The 20,201-nt window shown below is 34.3% G+C and overlaps 1 protein-coding gene across 1 annotated transcript in view; it reads right to left on the reverse strand.

Moving 5' to 3' along the window:
* Window positions 1–20,201, reverse strand: part of Wwc2 (WW and C2 domain containing 2) — a 136,010-nt gene that overhangs the window by 74,162 nt on the left and 41,647 nt on the right. Inside the window, exons 5-8 of the mRNA XM_015486000.2 lie at window positions 10,129–10,208; window positions 5,262–5,391; window positions 1,782–1,928; window positions 674–747 (exon numbers count right to left, since the gene is read on the reverse strand). Of these exons, the coding sequence (XP_015341486.1) occupies window positions 674–747; window positions 1,782–1,928; window positions 5,262–5,391; window positions 10,129–10,208 (431 nt within the window). The remainder of the gene's footprint in view (window positions 1–673; window positions 748–1,781; window positions 1,929–5,261; window positions 5,392–10,128; window positions 10,209–20,201) is intronic.

Here is a 20,201-nt window from a genome sequence, read left to right on the forward strand (position 1 = left end):
GTATGATCTCCCTCCAAACAAATAAGGTATGCTATATTTTTTAAACATTTGACTCTCTACTAGATAAGGACAGTGAGGTCTCCTCTGCATCTCACCCCAGAAGAGTCACAAAAGTAAGAAAAAGAAAGCACAGGAGTTATTAAGAGTTTATAAGGTAGAGGAGAGAAATAAGAGTATCTCCTCCTTCTCTCTGACATAAATCAGCTGGAACAAACACCTCAGCACCTTCAATGACATTAGCAGTAAGGTTTCCCTTCAAAGCAGAGGACCATGCTCAAAGGTGTCCACCTCAGATCTCCTCAGCATCTGTCAAATATTGTGCCTAAGCCACTGTATCATGTTTCCAACCCAGGAGCCAAACTTTCACTTTCAATCCAAAGTCTTAAAGAAGTTCAAAGCTTCTTTTTCCAGAAGAGAAGGGGACAATTTTACTCCCACACTTTTCATTAATTCTCCTTATTCTTCACCTATGAGGGAAGGGGGAAAGGGAGGAGAGAGAGGAGAGGGAAAGCAACCCTTAAGACGCTAATAACTAAGGATATAACCCTGGCAAGAGTATGTGGGGAGTACCCAGCAGATGTCACCATAGGAGTAAAGATTAAAGATTAATTCTGGAAAAGAAAATGATGTTTGGGTCCATCAACCATAAAAAAAATTTGCTCCCCGTCCTTACCTTCTTTTGGCTTCTTCATACTGTAGGCTTAGCCTGACCTTTTCAGCTAAATTCGATCTACTTCTCACTCCAATCTAGTAAAACAAAAAGAAAAAAGTCAATTAACTCTGCTAATGAATGAAGAAAACTGCTTTTGTTCTTAGGAAGTACAAATAATTGAAAAGCTCCAGAAAATGGTACCAAAATGGGAAAGCACCAGTTTAAAAAGGTACTTACTTTATATTCTCAGTAGGGGCAAACATTTCTTTCAATTCAAGCCTGTTTGTTTTTCAAAGACTTTCACATTCACTTTCTCCACACATTAAATTCAAGACAAAAATGTCAGGTAAATGTGTCTGGTATCTTAAGAGTTTATGAAAGTATATGAGTCAATAAAATTTATGAACTGGAACTGATTTCTTTTCCTTTATGAGCCAAAATTTCCATCATTTAGCTTTCAACTATAAAAAATACAAACTAAATAACCTCAAAAATTAATTTTTAAACAGGTTAAGTCCTGCTGTTGATATCTACTTATTTAACTTTCATAGTACATACTTTAAAGAAGTATAAGGGAATACAAAAATAACTGGCAATTTATAGAAAAGTAAATACCTATTAATGGCATTCTAAAAGTGAAAATGCAAAGTAGTTAATAATATAATAATATTCAAGCCACATTAAACATTTCCAAAGTCAGCTATAAATCATATATTAAATACTTTAAGGTAATCAACTTCCAATTTATAAAAACAAGTTTTCAAGGTGTATAGTTCTATTTTTCATTGACCTTAATGTTCATTTGAAATGACCTAAATTTTCAAGTCTCCAAATTTACTAGGAAAAAGTTCAATTTTCATGTATCTCTAGGCTTTCAACAGTGTCACTAAAGAAATATAGTCTGAAAAAGTTTGAACAAAGCTACTCATATGAGCAAATCTTGATATGCTTGACACCTTGAGAGAAAAGACAGCAATTTTTAAAACCAATCTTAGAAGAATGAAATGCTGAATGTACTCAGTTGGAATGTAAACCACATGTCTAGCTCCTGCTCCAATTCACCATCTATACTTGTTATTAAGGTCCATCAAGAATGATACTGGGACAACCAACGACACGGGTAACTTACATCTCCAGAAATGCTTGTTTGTGACCCGGCATCAAGGGTCTGTCTGGAGAGAGATAAATGAGAATTCATAGGACTTGATCTCAAATCTGGCTCAGATCTGCCAATGTTCTGATCCAAATGAAACCGCTCCTGCAGCTTAGCAAGACTCTGTCCAAGAAACACAAAGTATTTCATAAAGCTTAACATGTAAGAAGGCAACCCTTCCTTACCAGGTAAAATTAAATGGAGAGAGCTAATGTCAGTGGAAAGAAAAAAAATTACTTTATTTTCGGTCCTTTAACCGCTTTTTATTATTTTAAAAATAAGATTAAAATATAATTTTGTGTACACACACACACACACACACATACCCCACTTTGGAAATATGTGAACAGATACCAAACAGATTGTCTTACTTTTCCTATGACAGCATTTTCCTGTGAATAATAGTATCTCTACATCTAACAAATGCATTTCTATGCTTAAACTTTATTTAGAAGTCTTAATTTCAATAGGAACTTGCTATCATTTGGATATGGGTTCAGTGTGCCCCCCAAAAGCTCATATACTAGAAGCTTGGGCCTCAGTGGGACAATGTTCAGAAGCAGAGGAACCTTTAAGAGGTGGGGCCAGTGCAAAGTATTTAGTCACTGGGAGTATCATCTATTTATTTAAATGTTTGTTGTTGTTGTTTTTTAGTTGTAGTTGGACATAATACCTTTATTTTATGTGATGCTGAGAATCAAACCCAGCACCTTGCATTTGGCTAGGCAAGTGCTCTATTGCTAAGCCACAACCCCAGCCCCATCATAAGAGATTAATATAGTTCTTGAGGTACCCTTGTTAGTCCCCAAAAGGATGGATTGTAAAAGGATAATGTCTGCTCCCTGAATCTGATTCCTGATCTTGTCAGATGATCTCTTCTTCCTGACATGAGGTCCTCCTGCAATGAGGCATTTACCTGATGGGGCCATATAATCTTGGATTTTCAGCTCGAAACTGTGAGCTAAATAAGTCTTTTTTCCTTATAAAGTACCCAGTTGCTTACAGCAATAGTAAACAAACTTATACAGAATCACTCACTCTAAGTAACAGAAATCATGGAAACAAAATATTTACAATACAATCTTTCATTTTAGATATATTAAGATAACTTCTGTCTTAGAAGACTTCTACAATTATGTCATTTTACATCTGGAAAGGACTCAAGAGATTATTCAGCTTACATTAATGTTAGAAATTAGAAAACTGAGGCCTCAAAGTTGCTAAGGAGTGGCCCAGCCCTAAGCTGAGTCCATCTACGTGTCCACTCATGACACTGTCCATGGTGGTAAAGGTTGGTTTACTAAAGTGAATAACCAAAAGTGAATGTGCCTGCTATTGGTGCTCATTCAGTTCTAACATACTGGGTTGACTTTAGAGGGAGGATATATACAAGTAAAAGTACTAAAAAGAAAAATATTACTTAATCTGCTTTTCTAAAAACCTACAGCAACACTAATAAAAATGGTTAAAACCACTATTATCAACTTTAAGAGCCAGCATTTAATCCTGATATAAAAATTTTCATAAGGACAGAAATATTGGAGATCTGGTTCTTAACTTTTTCAATTTGCTTTCCAAGGGATATTTATATAAAATGTATATTTAAGAGGAATAGAACTTACATGGACCCATCAAATAATACATTAGAGAAAAGAACAAAGAAACTGTCCATCTTGGGCAAATCTTTCCTATTTTTCCATCTGTAAACTGAAAACATTAGTGTTTTTCAATCTTATCTGTAATAACAATACACTCAATCAACATAGTCACAATCACTAGGGTGTGACTAATGTTTTTTAGTCAAAACAAAAGATAATAGAAAATAAAATCAGAGTACATCACCAGTATTGAGAGCAGGCATATTTCTGTGAAATTTGTCTTAAGTGTGAACATGTCTGTAGCGATAGGTACACTCCCTTGTATGTCATTAGGTTTTGATGTAAAACATATTTCTTACTGTACTCACAGAATTTGAAAGTCACAGAAGATATCTAATATCCTTTTCAGCTCTATTGTTGATCTCTGTATCTACTAATGAATTATTTTATATTCTTTAGCAATTGAAAAGAATTTAATTCTTTTATTTAATCTGGTCTATGAATCCAAAGTTGACAGAAAAAAAATTCAAAGATGACCTAAAATTGTTCAGTTATAAGGTTCCAATGTAAATTTCTTCAAGCTCCATTAACTTGTTTTTAAAAAAGGAACCACGGTACATATTTCCAAAGCTACTGATTTAATCAGTAGCATAATTATGGAACAAAAACAAAATATAAACAAGTCAAGTCTTGTATATTATGTGTGTTTTGAAATCACATATTCTGGGCAATACTGCTCAGAACTCCAGTCCTGCTACTTACCAGTTATATGACTTTAAATAACTTATTTCATTTTTCTGTGCTCCAATTTCCTTGTCTATAAGCTGAGGATAATAATATCTTCAGGAGTTGTTGTAAAGATTAAGTGAATTATTTACACGCAAGGCAATTAGAAGGGTATACAGGAGATTTTATATATATATATATAAATAAAATATACAGTATTTTTAAGTATTTGTCATTATCACCATTATCTTTTTTATTAGATCTCTTGCAAGTTATTTCAAAATTCCTGAAATGCAAAATCATAGGGATCCAAGAATATTTATATATATTCCACTAACACTTTGAAAACCAAAATGATGTTGACTGTAGTATTTAAATAGAGAGGCTCTGTAAAGAATGCAAGTACCACCACTGACTCTTAACATTTTTCGAAAGACACAGACTAAATTCTTTCTTGGCTAGGTGAAGAACTCCAAAAGTTCTTAGTGTTTGTGATAATTATGGGATGGAGGGAAAAGAAGAGGAGGAAGAGAGAAATCCTTAGAAAAAAACTTGACCATACCTAGTAAGCACTTAGAATATTGATCACTGAATGACTGTTTTCTTTTTTCTACACAATGAGTTTTCAACTATACAGAAACAACAAGAGGATTTTCTACTAATAGCAGCTTTCCTAGGGTAACTATATTGGTATCCCCTAGATGGGACAATATCCCCCACCAAACCCTGGGTTGAAAAGAAGTTATTCTAAGCTACTCACACAGCCCCACCTCAAAAGGCATGACAGGTGACATACCCTATGTATCCCGACTAAGGATCATTGGTTCAGAGAATTTTGCTCATTTGGGTCTCACATGAAATTTTGTTTCAGGGTGCTAATTTTCTTAAATGAGCTCTGGGTTCCACTACCCACTGTCTCAAAGGATATTCAGGACCTGACTTCAATTAAGCATATAAGTAGTTTAGAAACAACCTGTTTTCCTCCACAGCAACTAGGCTGCCTCAGATCTGCAAAACCTCCCACAGGGCCCCCATTCAGTACAAATGGGATGGAGGTGATGGATGGTCATCCAGACTCTGCCTTGCTGAATTACTCAGAAGGTACAGATTGACTTAAATTGGTATAACATACCTGCATCAGATCTTGTTTTTCTTTTTCTCCTGAGCTAATTGCCTTTCTGATAGATTTCAGTTCAGTTAGAATGGCTTTGGCTTCACTAAGTTCATACCCACTTTGGCCTCCAGACATTTTTTTATCGATTCTGTTAAAAGGGAGGGGGGAAAGGAATACAAAGAAAAGAAAAAATTCAAATGACATGGTACATGTTAAATGAACAGTAGGAGCCAGTTTTGGATGATCTTGGTTGGCTAGCAATTTTACTTCAGGACTCTGATACAATAGAACCATCTTTTCAAGTTGATTGTGTCTCTTCCATTCCTTTTAATCGTGTTCAATTAAGATTTCTCCCATCCCCCACCTCATATCTAGTCCATTTCTAAGTATTTGGGGGCTCAAACAATGCATGTGCTTTTATTTGCAGTCTGTTTGGATGATCCAACTGCTAGTTAAACCCTATCCTCATCAAACACTGATCCTGATCTCCACCCTGAGGGTAAAGGACAGAGGTATGCGTCATAGCAGAAGATAGAAACACCAATAAGTAGCCACCTAAATTACATACCATAATATCTATATGAAACCTAGCACAGTGTCAGCAGTGTGGAAGGCCTTTAATAAATACTTATTTATACTAGTGAGTATCCTACAATATTTGGATTTACATAAAAAGTATCTATTCTATTTTTACCAAAAACTGTTTGCTTTGCTGAATGAATTCAAATTTAGGAATAAGACAGAAGGGTAGATATGTTCATTTGTCAACTCATATTGAATAAACAGCTCTTTAATGAGCTAATTTGTTATGCCTGCAGATCTGCTTACCAAGTGTCTTACAGCCTACATGATCATCATCCTGGGCTAGAGGATTTCATGTAACCTAATTTTTTTGTGTTTGAAGGGCACAACCAAAGTACCCAGTTCTCATCAAGAATAGTTGAACATTCTCTTTATGACCATCCTTCTGGTTCTGCCCCAGCTACAATGCTGTCCTGGATTTGTTAAAAATACAACTTGAGTTTTATTTGTGGGTCTATGCCTTTACCCCATCAGCCATCAGGTCTACTATACATGTTCTCAAAAACATGCTCTTGGATTTACTCATGGACTCTCCAGAAAAACAGCACCTACTAAATCAGAGAAAATGGATTCTGGGCTTATTTGGTTTAGAATATTTCATCATTAATATGTACTTTCAATGTGAACGGTATAATCTGAAAAAAAAAAAAAAAACCTCATCTTAATTACTCTGCCAAACAAAGTTTATTCAAACAAAAGCAGTTTATAGATAGCATATTTCTCTAACTCCTATTTTAGTAAATATTTTATGATACTGAACAAGCAATTGAAGTCTTTAAAAATCTAATAAAATAAACTTGATCATGAAGTCATTTCATAATAAAATACAATAAATGAAGTTACAGAATTTAACACACAAATTCACACAAGGTGTTTAGGATGGGAAGGGACCCTAGAAATACCCTTGTCACACATACCAAATGAAGAAACTGAAACCAGAAAATTTGTGTAAATTAGCCCCTAAACTGAATAAACACTTAGCTTGTAGGGCAGCTATCCTGAAAGGACAAACACTAGCTTGAGGCTCTTATGATTATTACATCTAGAATATTTATGAGAACGATAAAGTATTTTAAATATTAGTTAATTCCATTTACTTGGGTTGGGGTGTATCAGTGAAATTTTTGGCTCCTCTAAGTATAATAATGTCCATCAACTTAGATGAGGCAAAAGATATTAAATAAAATAAAATTTCAAGCTTAGTACTTTTTAAACTAAAAATAAACAAAACCCAGAAACTTTTGAGATTTCATGAAAAAGCTAGATATACGTTATCTGAAACTATCAAGGTGAATTTCCAAAGCCCAAGTAATTTCTTCCTACTTATATAAAATCATTCAAATATAATGGTAATATATTTGAGAAATAAATTTCATCATTTGAAAATAAAAGCAGGTTAGCTGTTTGTAGAAATAAACTATAGTTTAGGAATAAAAGCAGAACTAGTTCAGAGTGCTAATTTAAATTTCTGAGATACTTAAAAAGATGAAAATTTCTTGGTTGTCTAACTGCTCCAGATTGGTAAACGTGAAGAATAAGCTATTTCATTTGGCATCCCCAATGGAGCCGTTGGTCTTCCTCTCCCTTTCTTTTGTCTCCTTTGAACCTCTCTATTTTACTTCAAATGTCCCTTTATTTCCATGCTTTTCTTTTTTTTCTCCTCTACTTTTCATTTTCCACCTTTTCTTTCTTTGACCTGACTATAAAGTAAAATAAATATGAGCATGGCTTGTTGGCCTTTTTATTTTTCCCCTCTTCCTTTCCTTTTGCAGTGCTGGGGGCTAAATCCATGATCTTATACAAGTTAGGCAAGTACTCTACCACTAAGCTACACCCCTAGCCCTTTGCTGGATCTTAACACAAAATGCTATGCTCTTTTGTTCTTAATTTGAGAAGAACCTTTTTTTTTAAGCATTGGTTTGTATGTAAAATTAATTTTTACTCTATATCTGAGTCTTTTCTGCGACAGAAGAGAGTTTCCTTTCCAAGCCTTTTCTGGAAAATGAATATACTCTCAGAGGCAAATTGTTATAGAATCTATATATGCTTTTTGCTTGCTGAGTGCTTCATCACTTCCCATTTTTGAATTCTGAATGCACACTGTAGATAGCAAAATATATGCATCTTCCTGGTATCTTTCTACACATAAGCTACATTGCCTAAGTCAAATTTGAGGCTACAAAATGAATAAGTAACATGCAGAATAAAACAAATACTTATTCACCCAGCATAAAACTATTGTTACAAATAAAATGAAAGCTCAAGTTTACATTCTAATTCCAAATTTAGCAAAAATATTCCATTTATTGTGAATAAGTGAAAAATTACAAAAGCCTAAAATGAAAATCTTTTCCTGAAATGTATCTTCTGTCACAGTCACACAAAAAAAGTCCCTTTCTAAGAATCAGGAATGTGGTTTCTTAAAAAGTTAAGCCTCAGTTCAAACAATTATCATTCAATGTTTTAGTAGTATGGTGGTTAATATTTGAATGAAAACAGCTTTATTATGTCTATAGTTAACATCAACAGAAGAGGTCTCTGATGTTAGATATCATATCTTTCTGCTCTTGGTTCAAGGGATTAGAATCATTCCAAAGAATGCCTGATTTTCTACAACAAATGTCTATTGTTTTCTTGTGGAATGTTATTGACAGATTCTTAAACATGCCTTAGATTCCTATAAAAATTGCTTGCAAGCAAACTGCTTTGAAACAATACAGCATTGTCACATCAATATAACAAAAACAGCAAGTTTGGCTAACCTTTAATCCTGAGTGGTGATGTGAGTTATAATTTCATGTCCTAAAAATGTTTAACATATACCTAAACATTTTGTGGCATTCTTCAAAGTTTGTTTTCTCACTGTACCACAAAGTCCTGCTTTATGTTGATACACAACTACTAGATAACACATTTATGTCATTCTAGGTCTTCTGGGTTTTTACGGGAGCTCTGCAGCCAACAGAGGTCCCTAGAACATGGCTATCCTAGAGAACCACTCATATTTTGAGATCTCACAAAGTATTCCTGGGGTGGAGGTAAAATCAAGTATTTCTTAAGAGCTCCCCAAATTATTCTAATATGCAATCAGGTCTGAGAAACACTAGAACAGAAGCATCTGAATGAATACCAGTATCATGACTTTATGAGGCAAGTGGGCAACAAAAGCCATAAAACCTAATTCTCAAACTAAAGTCATGTGCCTAGCTGGTGACCAAGAGTAGTGATGGGGCATCCCAAGATACAACTCGCCAAACATATAGAACAATCAGCGTGTGTTTGTCTGGCTAGTAACACAAGTGATCTTTGATGAGGGTAATGCCTTGCTGTCCTGGACTGTCCCAAATTTCCTAAAAGCAGAAAGCAGAATAGGAATTCAGTCAAAAGGAACAGAGGTGAGTACTTTCCACAGAGATGGCTCCTGACAGCAGCTTTTCATTCCCAAGGTTCTGCTGAAGGAGATGTCTGGAAGAACATGAAACCTGCTGGAACATGAGCTTGACCAGGAAAATACCTAGAACTATGGTACCACAACTGGTGGCATCAAACCTGTGCCATGCAGGGGAGACATGGAAAGTAGCTCAATGTCTTTCAGGTATTTTTCCTTTCATGAGAGACTGCTGGGATGGGGCAGAGGGAAGACAGACCACCTCAGGCGTGCCTGGTAATGGGGTGGGGATTTCTAGAACTTGCTATCCTTCCTATCAACATTTTCTTTTAATCTGACCCATTCTAAAACTGTTCTGAAGGCCCATCAGATTTCAGAATTGAAATGGAAAGGACAGAAGGAAGCAGGAAATGAGCAACTTTGAGCTCTTTGAAGAAACCTAACTTGTTCTTGCTCCCTTGCTATCAATTAGGGTTAGACTCTAGGTCATCTGTGGGACTGACAGAGAGGAATGGAGATGCCTCCAAGAGCATTCAGGGCAGCTGCAGGCTCAGAGGGACTCAAGTAGGGCCCACCCAGTTTAGTCTCTAGTACAGAATATTAAAAGGTACTTTCCGTGCTTATTTTCTTATCTTGGAGGCTGGCAGGGGTCCAGGAGACAAAGTTAAGTTTCACTTTGGTTTTTTGTATTTCCAATGATTAACAAAAACTTCAGACGTTTTCAAAGTGTATAGATTTTTCCCAAGTTTTTTGTTGTTAGTTGATCGGTTTTTTTGTATTTCTGGTACAGAGCTCTGAGCATTTTACTTTGTTTCCTTGAGAAATCTCTTTAAGTAATCTCTACTTCTATTTTCTTTGTATTAGTTAGGGAGTTTGAATTATTGTAAAGTCAATTTCAGTATTTTTTATACTCACTGTTGCAATGTTTCAAAGCCTTGTTCTTTATAGAGCAGTTCTTGCTTCATTTGTGAGAGTTCTCTCTTCAGCTTTTTTACCTTTGTGAGAAATCCATGTAAATATTCATGTTCACAAATAATTAGCAACATAGCACATTTATTTTTAAAGATAATAAATTAGTAAACTATTAAACACAGGGTCATTATTTTAAGTAACATTCACTTTCCCAGTTTTTCCTGCACATAAATTCTATGGAAGGAATTGTCAATGATGTATAGAATTACTGCTTCACTGTCATTATCAATAAGCAACATTCCAATGGGCTAGGCACTATAATGGTCTTTGATTTGTGGTACAGAGCCAATAAGTGACAGACTCAGAACTTTAAGCAACAAGATCTCCAACTTTTAGCATTCCCTTCCCTTCATTTCCTTCATTCCCTATACTTGGGAACCACTGGCCACTCTGCTTCTCAAACGTCCCCAGCAGTGCTCCTGTGGGTGCCATCCTCTCTGCCTAGAAGGCTCTGCCTCAGGCTTCTAATGGCTGACTCCATCTTGCCACATCAAATTTAGTTCAAACACTACCTTTTCATTAGGATTTCAATAACCATCGTAGACATGCCATCACTCTTATTTATTTCAGAGTATTTTTCAATAGCTAAAATTTTCTGTGTACTTATTTGGTTTTTGTCCTTCATGGGAAAGTAAGCTGGATCACACCAGCTATATCTTAAGCGTTTAAAATAGCACCAGGCAAACAGTAGGGGATCAATAAATACTGCTGTCACACTGACAAAAAAAAAGTTCCTGTTGTCAAATATATTCTTTGGCAATAACAATACTAAAATTTGATGAATTAGAAAAATAGCACATGCCCAGTTTAGTCATGAACAAAAGTCTTCATACAAGGGTCAGAAACTCATTACCATATATTAACTTATAGCTGTAAGTTGTAAACACATTCTATTGCAAAGTATTCTAATGTGTTTTGAACTTTTATTTTCAATTTATTTCACTCAATACATAAATTTATTGACTCTCCACTATGTATCAGGTCCTGGGCTTGGCATATGAACAAAGCAGACATGGTCCCTGCCCTCAGGGACCTTATAGAACCATGGACGAGCCAGATAGTAAGCAAATAATTGCACAACAAAATAAATATTACAAATTACTAGAGATGCTATGCTGGAAAAGTTCAGATACATCAAGATACATAAGAAATGAACCTAAATCCATGGGATTGGATAAAGCCTGTTCTGGAAATGATGTTTAAGTTGAGAGGGAAGGTTAACAGGGTTCACTTGGTGGAGAAGAGGACTCAGCAAATCTCTGGAATTTAAAGAATGTTATAGTTGCTGGATTATAGAAGGAAGGGGTAGCATGAGATGGGACTGTAGAAGGCCTCATTATACATAACTTGAAGCATGCTGAATATTTCAAAATCTTATCCTAAGAACAATGAGGGATTTTAAAGCATGGTCTGCTTAATGATTTTTAAATGATCACTGTATTTTAAAATGTCATCTGTGGAGATTGGACTAGGGGCCAAAAGGGGCCACGATACCTGCACTATGGGTTGGTGTGTGGGGTAGAACCACAGAAAGACAAATCCAGAGGAGGCAGAAATCAATAGGACTTGGTAATGGACTTGTGGTGGTGGGTGACAGAAAAAGAATTATCAAAGATCACGTTCAAGATTCTGGCTTGGCGACTGAGTGGATGAAAGGTGCTTTCCTGGAGTGGAACCAAATCTGAAGAGACTTCAAAGGCAATTAGAACTGGGCACAGCGGCCCATGCCTGTAATCGAGCAGCTTAGGAGGCTAAGGTAGAAAGATTGCAAGTTCTAAGTCAGCCTCAGTGATTTAGCAAGGACCCTGTCTCAAAATTAAAAAAAAAAAAAAAAAAGAAAAGAAAATAGGACTAAGAATATGGGTCAGCGGTTAAGTGCCCCTAGGTTCAGTCCCTAGTATCCCCCATCCAAAAGGGGGGGCGGTGGAATGTGTAAGACTTGATGTTCAGAAGAAACACCTGAACTAAAGACATAAAATCAAGATTCACTGGCATTGAGATGGTATTTCAGAAGCATGAGAATAAATGAGATCATCTAGACAGAGTATATACTATAAAAGAAGAGAGCTTAGAAACAAGCCCAAACACTTTCATTATTCAGAAGTCTGTCAGAAGAGACAACCTGTGAAGCAGTGGCAAGAGAAGTAGGAAGAAAATAAAGGGGCATCACAGAACATAAGGGAAAAGGAGACTAGGCACCATGAGGAATAAAATGAGAAGGACAAGAGCTGTGTAATACTTATGTTTGCATATTGTAAGGCACAGTACTTTGGATAAAGTAGATTTCAATAACTAAATATTAACAACAATCTGCTGTGTTTATCTAAATGTTTAACAGTTTGTGCCCTAAGGCATTTATAAATTTATTTGGGAAAATAAAAGAAATAATTTTATTCCAAGGTTCAACTTAAAAATACAAAGAGAAGCATACACAATGCTATTGGAATTCAGAGGAGGAAGGGGTTACTTATGGCTTTGAGGATGAAGGCTGACCTCATGGAGAAGGAGGTATCTGAACTAGACTTTGAAGATGTTATGATTATAATACTGATGAAGAGCAATGAGCTCATTCATAGTATATCATAAAAATATTTCAACTTATAACTTTAGATTATTATCATGTCAAAAGAGCCATCGGCAATCAATAGCTCATTCCATATGTACTTCTATTTCTGATGGCATTCTCAAGTGCTTTTTGTTAAAGACTATAATATTTTTAACTTAAAAATAAAAGTTAAAATCCAACAATCAATAGCAACTCTAATAGCTGGGCTGAAAACTCTCTGTGCCTCTGAAAACATAATTGATAAAAACAATGGTGATATTGGGACCACTTAGAAAAAACAAATTACAATTAGTATATCTCATTGACATAAAGGAGCATTCTACTTAAAATAATTTGGATTGTGATAACAAAGCAATTTTAGATTTATTTAAACCCAGGGCCTATGCATGTGAGGGAAGCACTCTATCAACTGAGCTATATCCCCAGCCTCAATTTAGATCTTTAAAAAAAATTATTTAAAACATTCTATATCTTGAAGAGATATAGAATACTCCCATGTTCACAGCTGCATGATCTGCAATAGCCAAGATGTAAAAATAACCTAAATGACCACTGACAGATGAATAATGAAAATATAACCACAATGAAATATTATTTAGCCTTTATTTTAAAAAGGAAAAAAAAAAGGAAGAGGAGGAAACGCTGTAATATGGGACCTGAGGACATTATATTAAGTGAAATAAGCTAGTCACAGAAGGACAGATACTGCATGCTTCCACTTATATAAAATACCTAAAATAGTCACAATGACAGAAACAGAATGTAGACCGGTTTGCCAGGGGCTGGAAGGTGGGGCAGTGAGGAACTGCTGCTGAATGTGCAACAAGTTTCACTTATGTAAGATGAATAAGTTCTAATGATCTTCTGAGCAATATTGTGCCTATAATAACAATGTTGTGTTGTACACTTACAAATCTGTTAAGAAAGTGAATCTTTTTAAGTGTTCTTACCATAATAAAATAAGAATTAAAATTTTTTAACGATCTAAAGTTAACTTTTGAAAAACTTAAACTCTTCTCTGTTGGGTGACAATGACAGAAAACTAAACTGTGCTTTCTTTTTTTTGACATTATTTAATTTACCTAAAGTTGGCTGTAAGCTACCATTTTTATTTCGGGACATGTTAGTGTTTTTCCTGAATGGTTCTTAGCTCTCAAATATTTATGTTGCATTTAAATTTTGTTAACTATAAAAAAAATCATTCCCTAATTGCTAGAAATGTTGAACATTTTTTTCATATATTGTTGATTGATTGTGTATCATCTTCTGAGAAGTGTCTGTTCAGTTCCTTGGCCCATTTATTGATTGAGTTATTCAGTTTTTTGGTGTTAAGATTTCTGAGTTCTTTATATACCCTAGAGATTAGTGCTCTATCTGATGTGCGTGTGGTAAAAATTTGCTCCCATTGTGTAGACTCTCTATTCACTTCACTCATTGTTTCTTTTGCTGAGAAGAAGCTTTTCAGTTTGAATTCATCCCATTTATTGATTCTAGATTTTAATTCTTGTGCTTCAGGTGTCTTATTAAGGAAATTGGGGCCAAATCCAACATGATGGAGATTTGGGCCTACTTTTTCTTCTATTATGTGCAGGGTCTCTGGTTTATAATTCCTAGGTGCTCTATTTATATAATATGAATTTAATTGCATTCTTCTGTCATATATAATGAATTAGAATAAATAAAGTAAAATAAATAAATAAATAAATAATTTCCATTATACTAACAAGTGTAAACATATTATTTCCAACTAACCATTATTTCTAATTGGTTTGGTTTTGAGAGGTATTAAATAGTAGTCCAACCACGTTTTTTTCTCTGGAACCATGTGATATCATTAGCTATTGGGGGATCAATGCTTCTACTCTTCCATTTTCAGATCCACCCTCATGTAGGACACAGAATGTTAAAAACAAATGTCCTTAGATCACAGCTACAGAACTGATTAAACTAAACTAATAGTGCCTTGCAAACTTAACACAATACAGGCTCTATTAGGAACCAAAAATGAGAAGAAATTCATGAACAGTTTTATGTATTTCAGGCATTGTGCTAAATACAAATAACTTCTGTTCAATCCTCACAACTACTCTGTTAAACATAATTTTAATTCTTATTTTATATGTGAGAAATCAGGGACCTGAAGAGAAAAAGTAGGTAACCTGCTAAAGGTTGCCTGTTACTAAGCAGTAAAGACCAGTCTAGAACCCAGGAGATTTTTTAATTCCTTTAAATGTTTTAGCTATTAATATCATGACAATATATATAATATGAAAGACAAACTAAAACTGTAGCAAAATCACTTATATAAATCTATACCCTTTATTCTACCTTAGAAGCTAGCTACATTATTCCTATAACCCACCAGAACTGAAGACAAGAACAGCCCACAAGTCCTAGAGCCTGTGTTTTCTCTTTTGTACTGAACTTTCTGCAGCTGTAGCCTACCATTTAATTAGGTCTATTTCTATGAAATCAAATCTCACAACCCAGAGTACTAAATTAGAGGCAAGAGACCCAAGACTTTTGCACATATCCTGCTTTCTATACTGACTATGTTAAAGAAACTGACATTTTAAATTGATTTCAAAGTTATCTCTGAAACCTAGGAAGACGCTGTGATTAAATGTGGTAAGTATGACTAGAAATCACAGAGCTTCTTAACATCTTGTACAATCTGAGTATAATAAGTTTATTTCAAAAGAAGGAAAAAGAAGAAGATAATAATAAAGAAAAGTAAATTCTAAAACCTGTAGACCTCAGAGAGATCATAGACAGGTAGGTTTCATAAATTTGCCCTTAAAGGGAAACTTGCAACATTAAAGACATAATGAGCAAAATGGTGTTTTACTAATGACTACCTTATCTTTTCACCATTACTCCATTGTCTTGCAGGGATCTCCTTTTGCAAGCCAATAAAGGGCAACTGTCAACCTGCTCCTGCTGGAAATCTTTCTCCAAATACAACTTCCACCCTTCTAAAATCCTCACCATTCTGCTTTCCCACTAAAGCCACTTTTAAGTGCAATGAGAAATCAACTCCAGATAGTCACAGGATTAAGAATGAAATACTTTCTAGCTTATCTAAAAAACAGAGAAAAATAGAACCATTCATGATTGTTCAAAATGCTAGAACCATTTATGATGACTAATAAGTGGATTCTGTCATCAGAAACAAGACAATAAGAAAAAAAATTGTTTAACTTAAACAAAAATAAGAGCCACTGAGAAAAACTATATGAAACATTTCTGAAAAACACTATCTCACAACACAAACAATAAATAAAAATGTAGAACATTAATGCTAGATCTCTATAAAAACAAAATAAACCAGTAAGTTACCATATGACCCATCAATTCTATTTCTGGGCAAATACCAAAAGAAATGAAATGTATTTCCACAAACATATGTACATGGATCTTCATAGCATTACTCATAAGAGTCAAAAGGTAGAAGCAATCCAAATACCCAGCCATTGAAAGGATAAAAGTAGTATATCTGCAGGCTGGAATACTATTCAGCTAAAAAGTATGCTGCAGCACAGATGAACCTTGGAAACACTATGCTAAGTAAAAGAGACCACTCACTATTTGTATCATGCCATATGTGTGTGTGTGTGTGTGTGTGTATGTACATGTATATATATATAAATAAATAAATAAATAAATATAAATATCCAGAACAGGCAAATCTAGGGAGATAGGAAATAAAAGAGTGGCTGCTTAGAGTTCCAGGGGTAGAAAAGGGAGGTGTAGGGAATGAAGAATAACTTAAATGAGTTCATGGTCCCTTCAGGGCAGCAAAAATGTTTAAAAATTGCATGGTGTGATGGATGTCTAATCATGAATATACTAATATCCACTATATTATACATTTTACATAGGCAAATTATACAAAAAATGAATTATTTCTCAATAAAGCTGTTAAATTTAAAAATAAAATAGCAAATGAAATGGAAAAAGTAGAACATCACAAAAAATAAATTAATCACCTCCCAACAAAGACAAAACTGAAAACCACATATCATTACTTATCAAACTTGCAAAAAATAAATACAAATGACAAAAAAACTTAGCCAAATGGCCTCCATTTCAGATAAACACCCAAGGTGTTAATGGTGCTCGGCAAGGCCTGCAGGTTATCTTCATTTCATTGCCTAAATTTCTCATCTCCTCCCTCCCCTTCTACTGTGGCCAAATTTGACTTCATATTATTTCTGAAAGACCAGACCCATACCTGTCCCACATCAAGACCTAATACTGATTTTTTTCCCATCTAACTTTTTTACCACCTCTGTCCATTCTTTTTGTAGATTACACCTTCTCAGCGATGCTTACTCAGGATATCCTATTCAAAACTGTGACCAGGTCTCCTTTGTTCCACATGCCCCACTATACAGCACTTATTCCAATTTGGATTGAATTTTTTAAAAACATGAATAGAAGCTGATTTTATTAAAATGCTTTCTATCTGCTGAAATGATTAATTATTTAATCTTTATAATATTTATTTTCTAATTCTAAACTATACTCTTAGGATAAACCAAATTTAGTCATAATATATTATTTGTAAATGTTTCTGTATTTAGTTTATCAATATCTTATTTAAGATTTTTACATCTTTGCTTATGTAGCTGGCTCTTGTATTTTAATACACATAAAAATCTTTTCAGAATTTGGTTTCTGTTATGCTAGCTTAATCTTGACAGTTTATCCGCAATTCCATTGATTGGGTTATTCAGACTTTTTTCCTTTACCTTGAATCATTTTTGGCCAGTGATATTTTATTTGGATTTTTTTCATTTCATCTGGAAATTCAAATAAAATATATATATATATATTTTTTTGTGTGTGTATGTGTTTTGTGTGTTGGGGGGGGGTACTGGAAATCGAACCCAGGGTTTATGCTTGCCAGGCAAGTATTGTACCTACTGAGCCACATTCCCAAGCCCTTCTGGCATAAATTTTTCATAATGCTCTCTAAGCATCTGTAGTTTTGTCTCTCTTTTCAGTTTTTGTACTTTATTAGTTCTTTTTCTCTTATTTTTGAGTCAACCTGACAGACATCTATCAATTTTATTGTTCTTTCAAAGAACCAACTTTTGCTATGTTGACCCTGTGTATTACAGAGATGTTTTGTCTTTCAATATTTTCTACTCTTCACGTGACTTCCCTTCTTATATTCTTTGGATCTGGATTTATTCTGTTGTTTATATGCTAAATGCATTGCTCATTAAGACTTATTTTCTAGTCTATGTGTTTAAAGCTTCAAGGTTTTTCTGTAACTTTCTACACTATTAGCACTATTCACTAACTACAGACTTTTTGGACTTCTCCAGTTTTTTCACTTTGGTCTTTTTTCCTGCAGCCTATCAGATTGTATTCAGCTGTCAAGCCTCTTAGGCTCTTCCAATCTCTGACAATTTCTGAATCTTTCCTTGTCTTTAATGACATTCATTTTTGAAAAGCATTGCTTGGATATTTATAAACAGTGCCTCAATTTGGGTTTTCTTGATACTGTGTCATAATTAGACTGAGATTATGGATTTGGGGAAAGAATAGAACAAAGGTGTTGTGCCCCCTTCATTAAATGATATTAGAATGCATGCTGTCAACATATTGCTGGTGATGTGGTTATAGTAGGAATAGCCAGGTTTCTTCTCTGTAGTTATACTGTTTTTTTCCTTTCTAAACTCTTTCCATCAGCAAATAACCACTGAGTCTAGCCCAGAAAGAAATCAAAAAATTAATGAACACGTTAAAAATCACTGGAGTTTAATAGCACATGTTTGAGGAGGTATACTTTGAGGCTATGGAAATATTCTGTTTTTCAAAATTTACTTAGCAATTTTAGCAAATGACATTCATGTTTCTTTGACCCATTATTATTTAGAATTGTGTTTGTGGACTTCCAAATTAAGTAGTTACTAAACTTACAACAAACACACTGAAAATAAAACACCTTAAGTATACCATTCAATGAATGACCCCAAAGTTAAGCATGTAATGGTAAAGAGTTGAAGAAATAATACATTATCAAAATCCCAGTAGGCCATTCTTGTGCCCCACTAAATTACCTTTCCTTTTAACTAAAAGGTAACCATTATTATAAATTTTAACCCTAGGTGTAGTTTTATCTTTTTTGAACTTCATATAAATGAATTCACATTCAGTTTCTATTCATGTGTATCTCCTGGTGGCTAGCAACAGTCACTCAGCATTTGTTGTTGGCATGCGAATGTGTTTACTTATTTTTACTGCTATATGAAGTTCTACTAAATGGCCACGCAAAATGTATTCACCCATTCTGCTACTGACAAGACATTTCAAGTTTTAGGTATTACCATGAACATTCTACTCATTGGCATTAGATGTGCATGGGATTCAACTTGACTAGAAAAGGACAGTTTTCCAAAGTTATTGTGCCACTTTATTCCCATCAGCAACAAAGAGTTTCTGTTACTCCACATCCCTGACAATCCTTTGTATTGCTAATACTTTTTACTTTGGCTCTTTTGAAATGTGTGGAAATAATCAGGGTTTTTTTTAATTTTTATTTTTAATGCATTTCTTAAAAGTTCATTATGATCAGAGAAAGTAGTCTAATTATTTGAAATTTATTCAAACTAATCCAATGGCTCAATATATAGTCAGCTTTCATGAACGTTCTAAGTGTACTTTAAAATAAGTACTCCCCACTTTTGGCAGACTGCAATACATGTTAATTAGATTAAATTTATCAACCATGTTATTCATCTATTCTATACTGTTACTAATTTTTTTTATCTGCTTGACCCATTAATGAGTTATACCAGAATCTTCCATGATGTGTTTGTTATTTTTCATTTGATTTTCTGATAGTTTATGCTTTATATATTTTGGGCCCACATTTTAAGGAAGCACTTCAGCTTCACGGCTCTCTTCTTTTTCTAGTTAAGCATTTTGCCTTCAAATCTATCCACTCATATTTCTATTTTTGTTTCACTATCACACTGTTGTAACTACTATATATCTGTATATTTTAAAGACTTACACATTACACACTACTGCTAATCCAACTGCAATACACTCAGAGTTTCTTAGAGAAATGTTTGATTTCAGGTCTAGTGGAAAAGGTCAAGGACATTTTTAAGACCAGAGTAAAAGAAAACTATCAGAATACTAGAATAAAAGGAGTCAATGTAAAGAGGCTCCTAAAAGTATATGATAGGACAATTTGAGGATCAAAGAGCATTATAATTACAAATCTAAAAATATCAATTATGTTTAAATTTGTGAGCACATAATTTGTAATCCTCAGTGAAATAAAGAATCTAGATGATGATTGAGAATGACTGTTAAAATTTAGAAAAAGGAAAAACAAGACACCTGCCTCCTAATGGACATACACAACACTTTCCATAACAAATTTTCTCAACTTCCCCAAAATACCTTGATGTCACAATCCTCTACC

The sequence above is a fragment of the Marmota marmota genome, unplaced genomic scaffold (genome assembly GCF_001458135.2).
Source record: "Marmota marmota marmota unplaced genomic scaffold, marMar, whole genome shotgun sequence".
In the NCBI taxonomy this organism is placed as follows: Eukaryota; Metazoa; Chordata; class Mammalia; order Rodentia; family Sciuridae; genus Marmota; species Marmota marmota.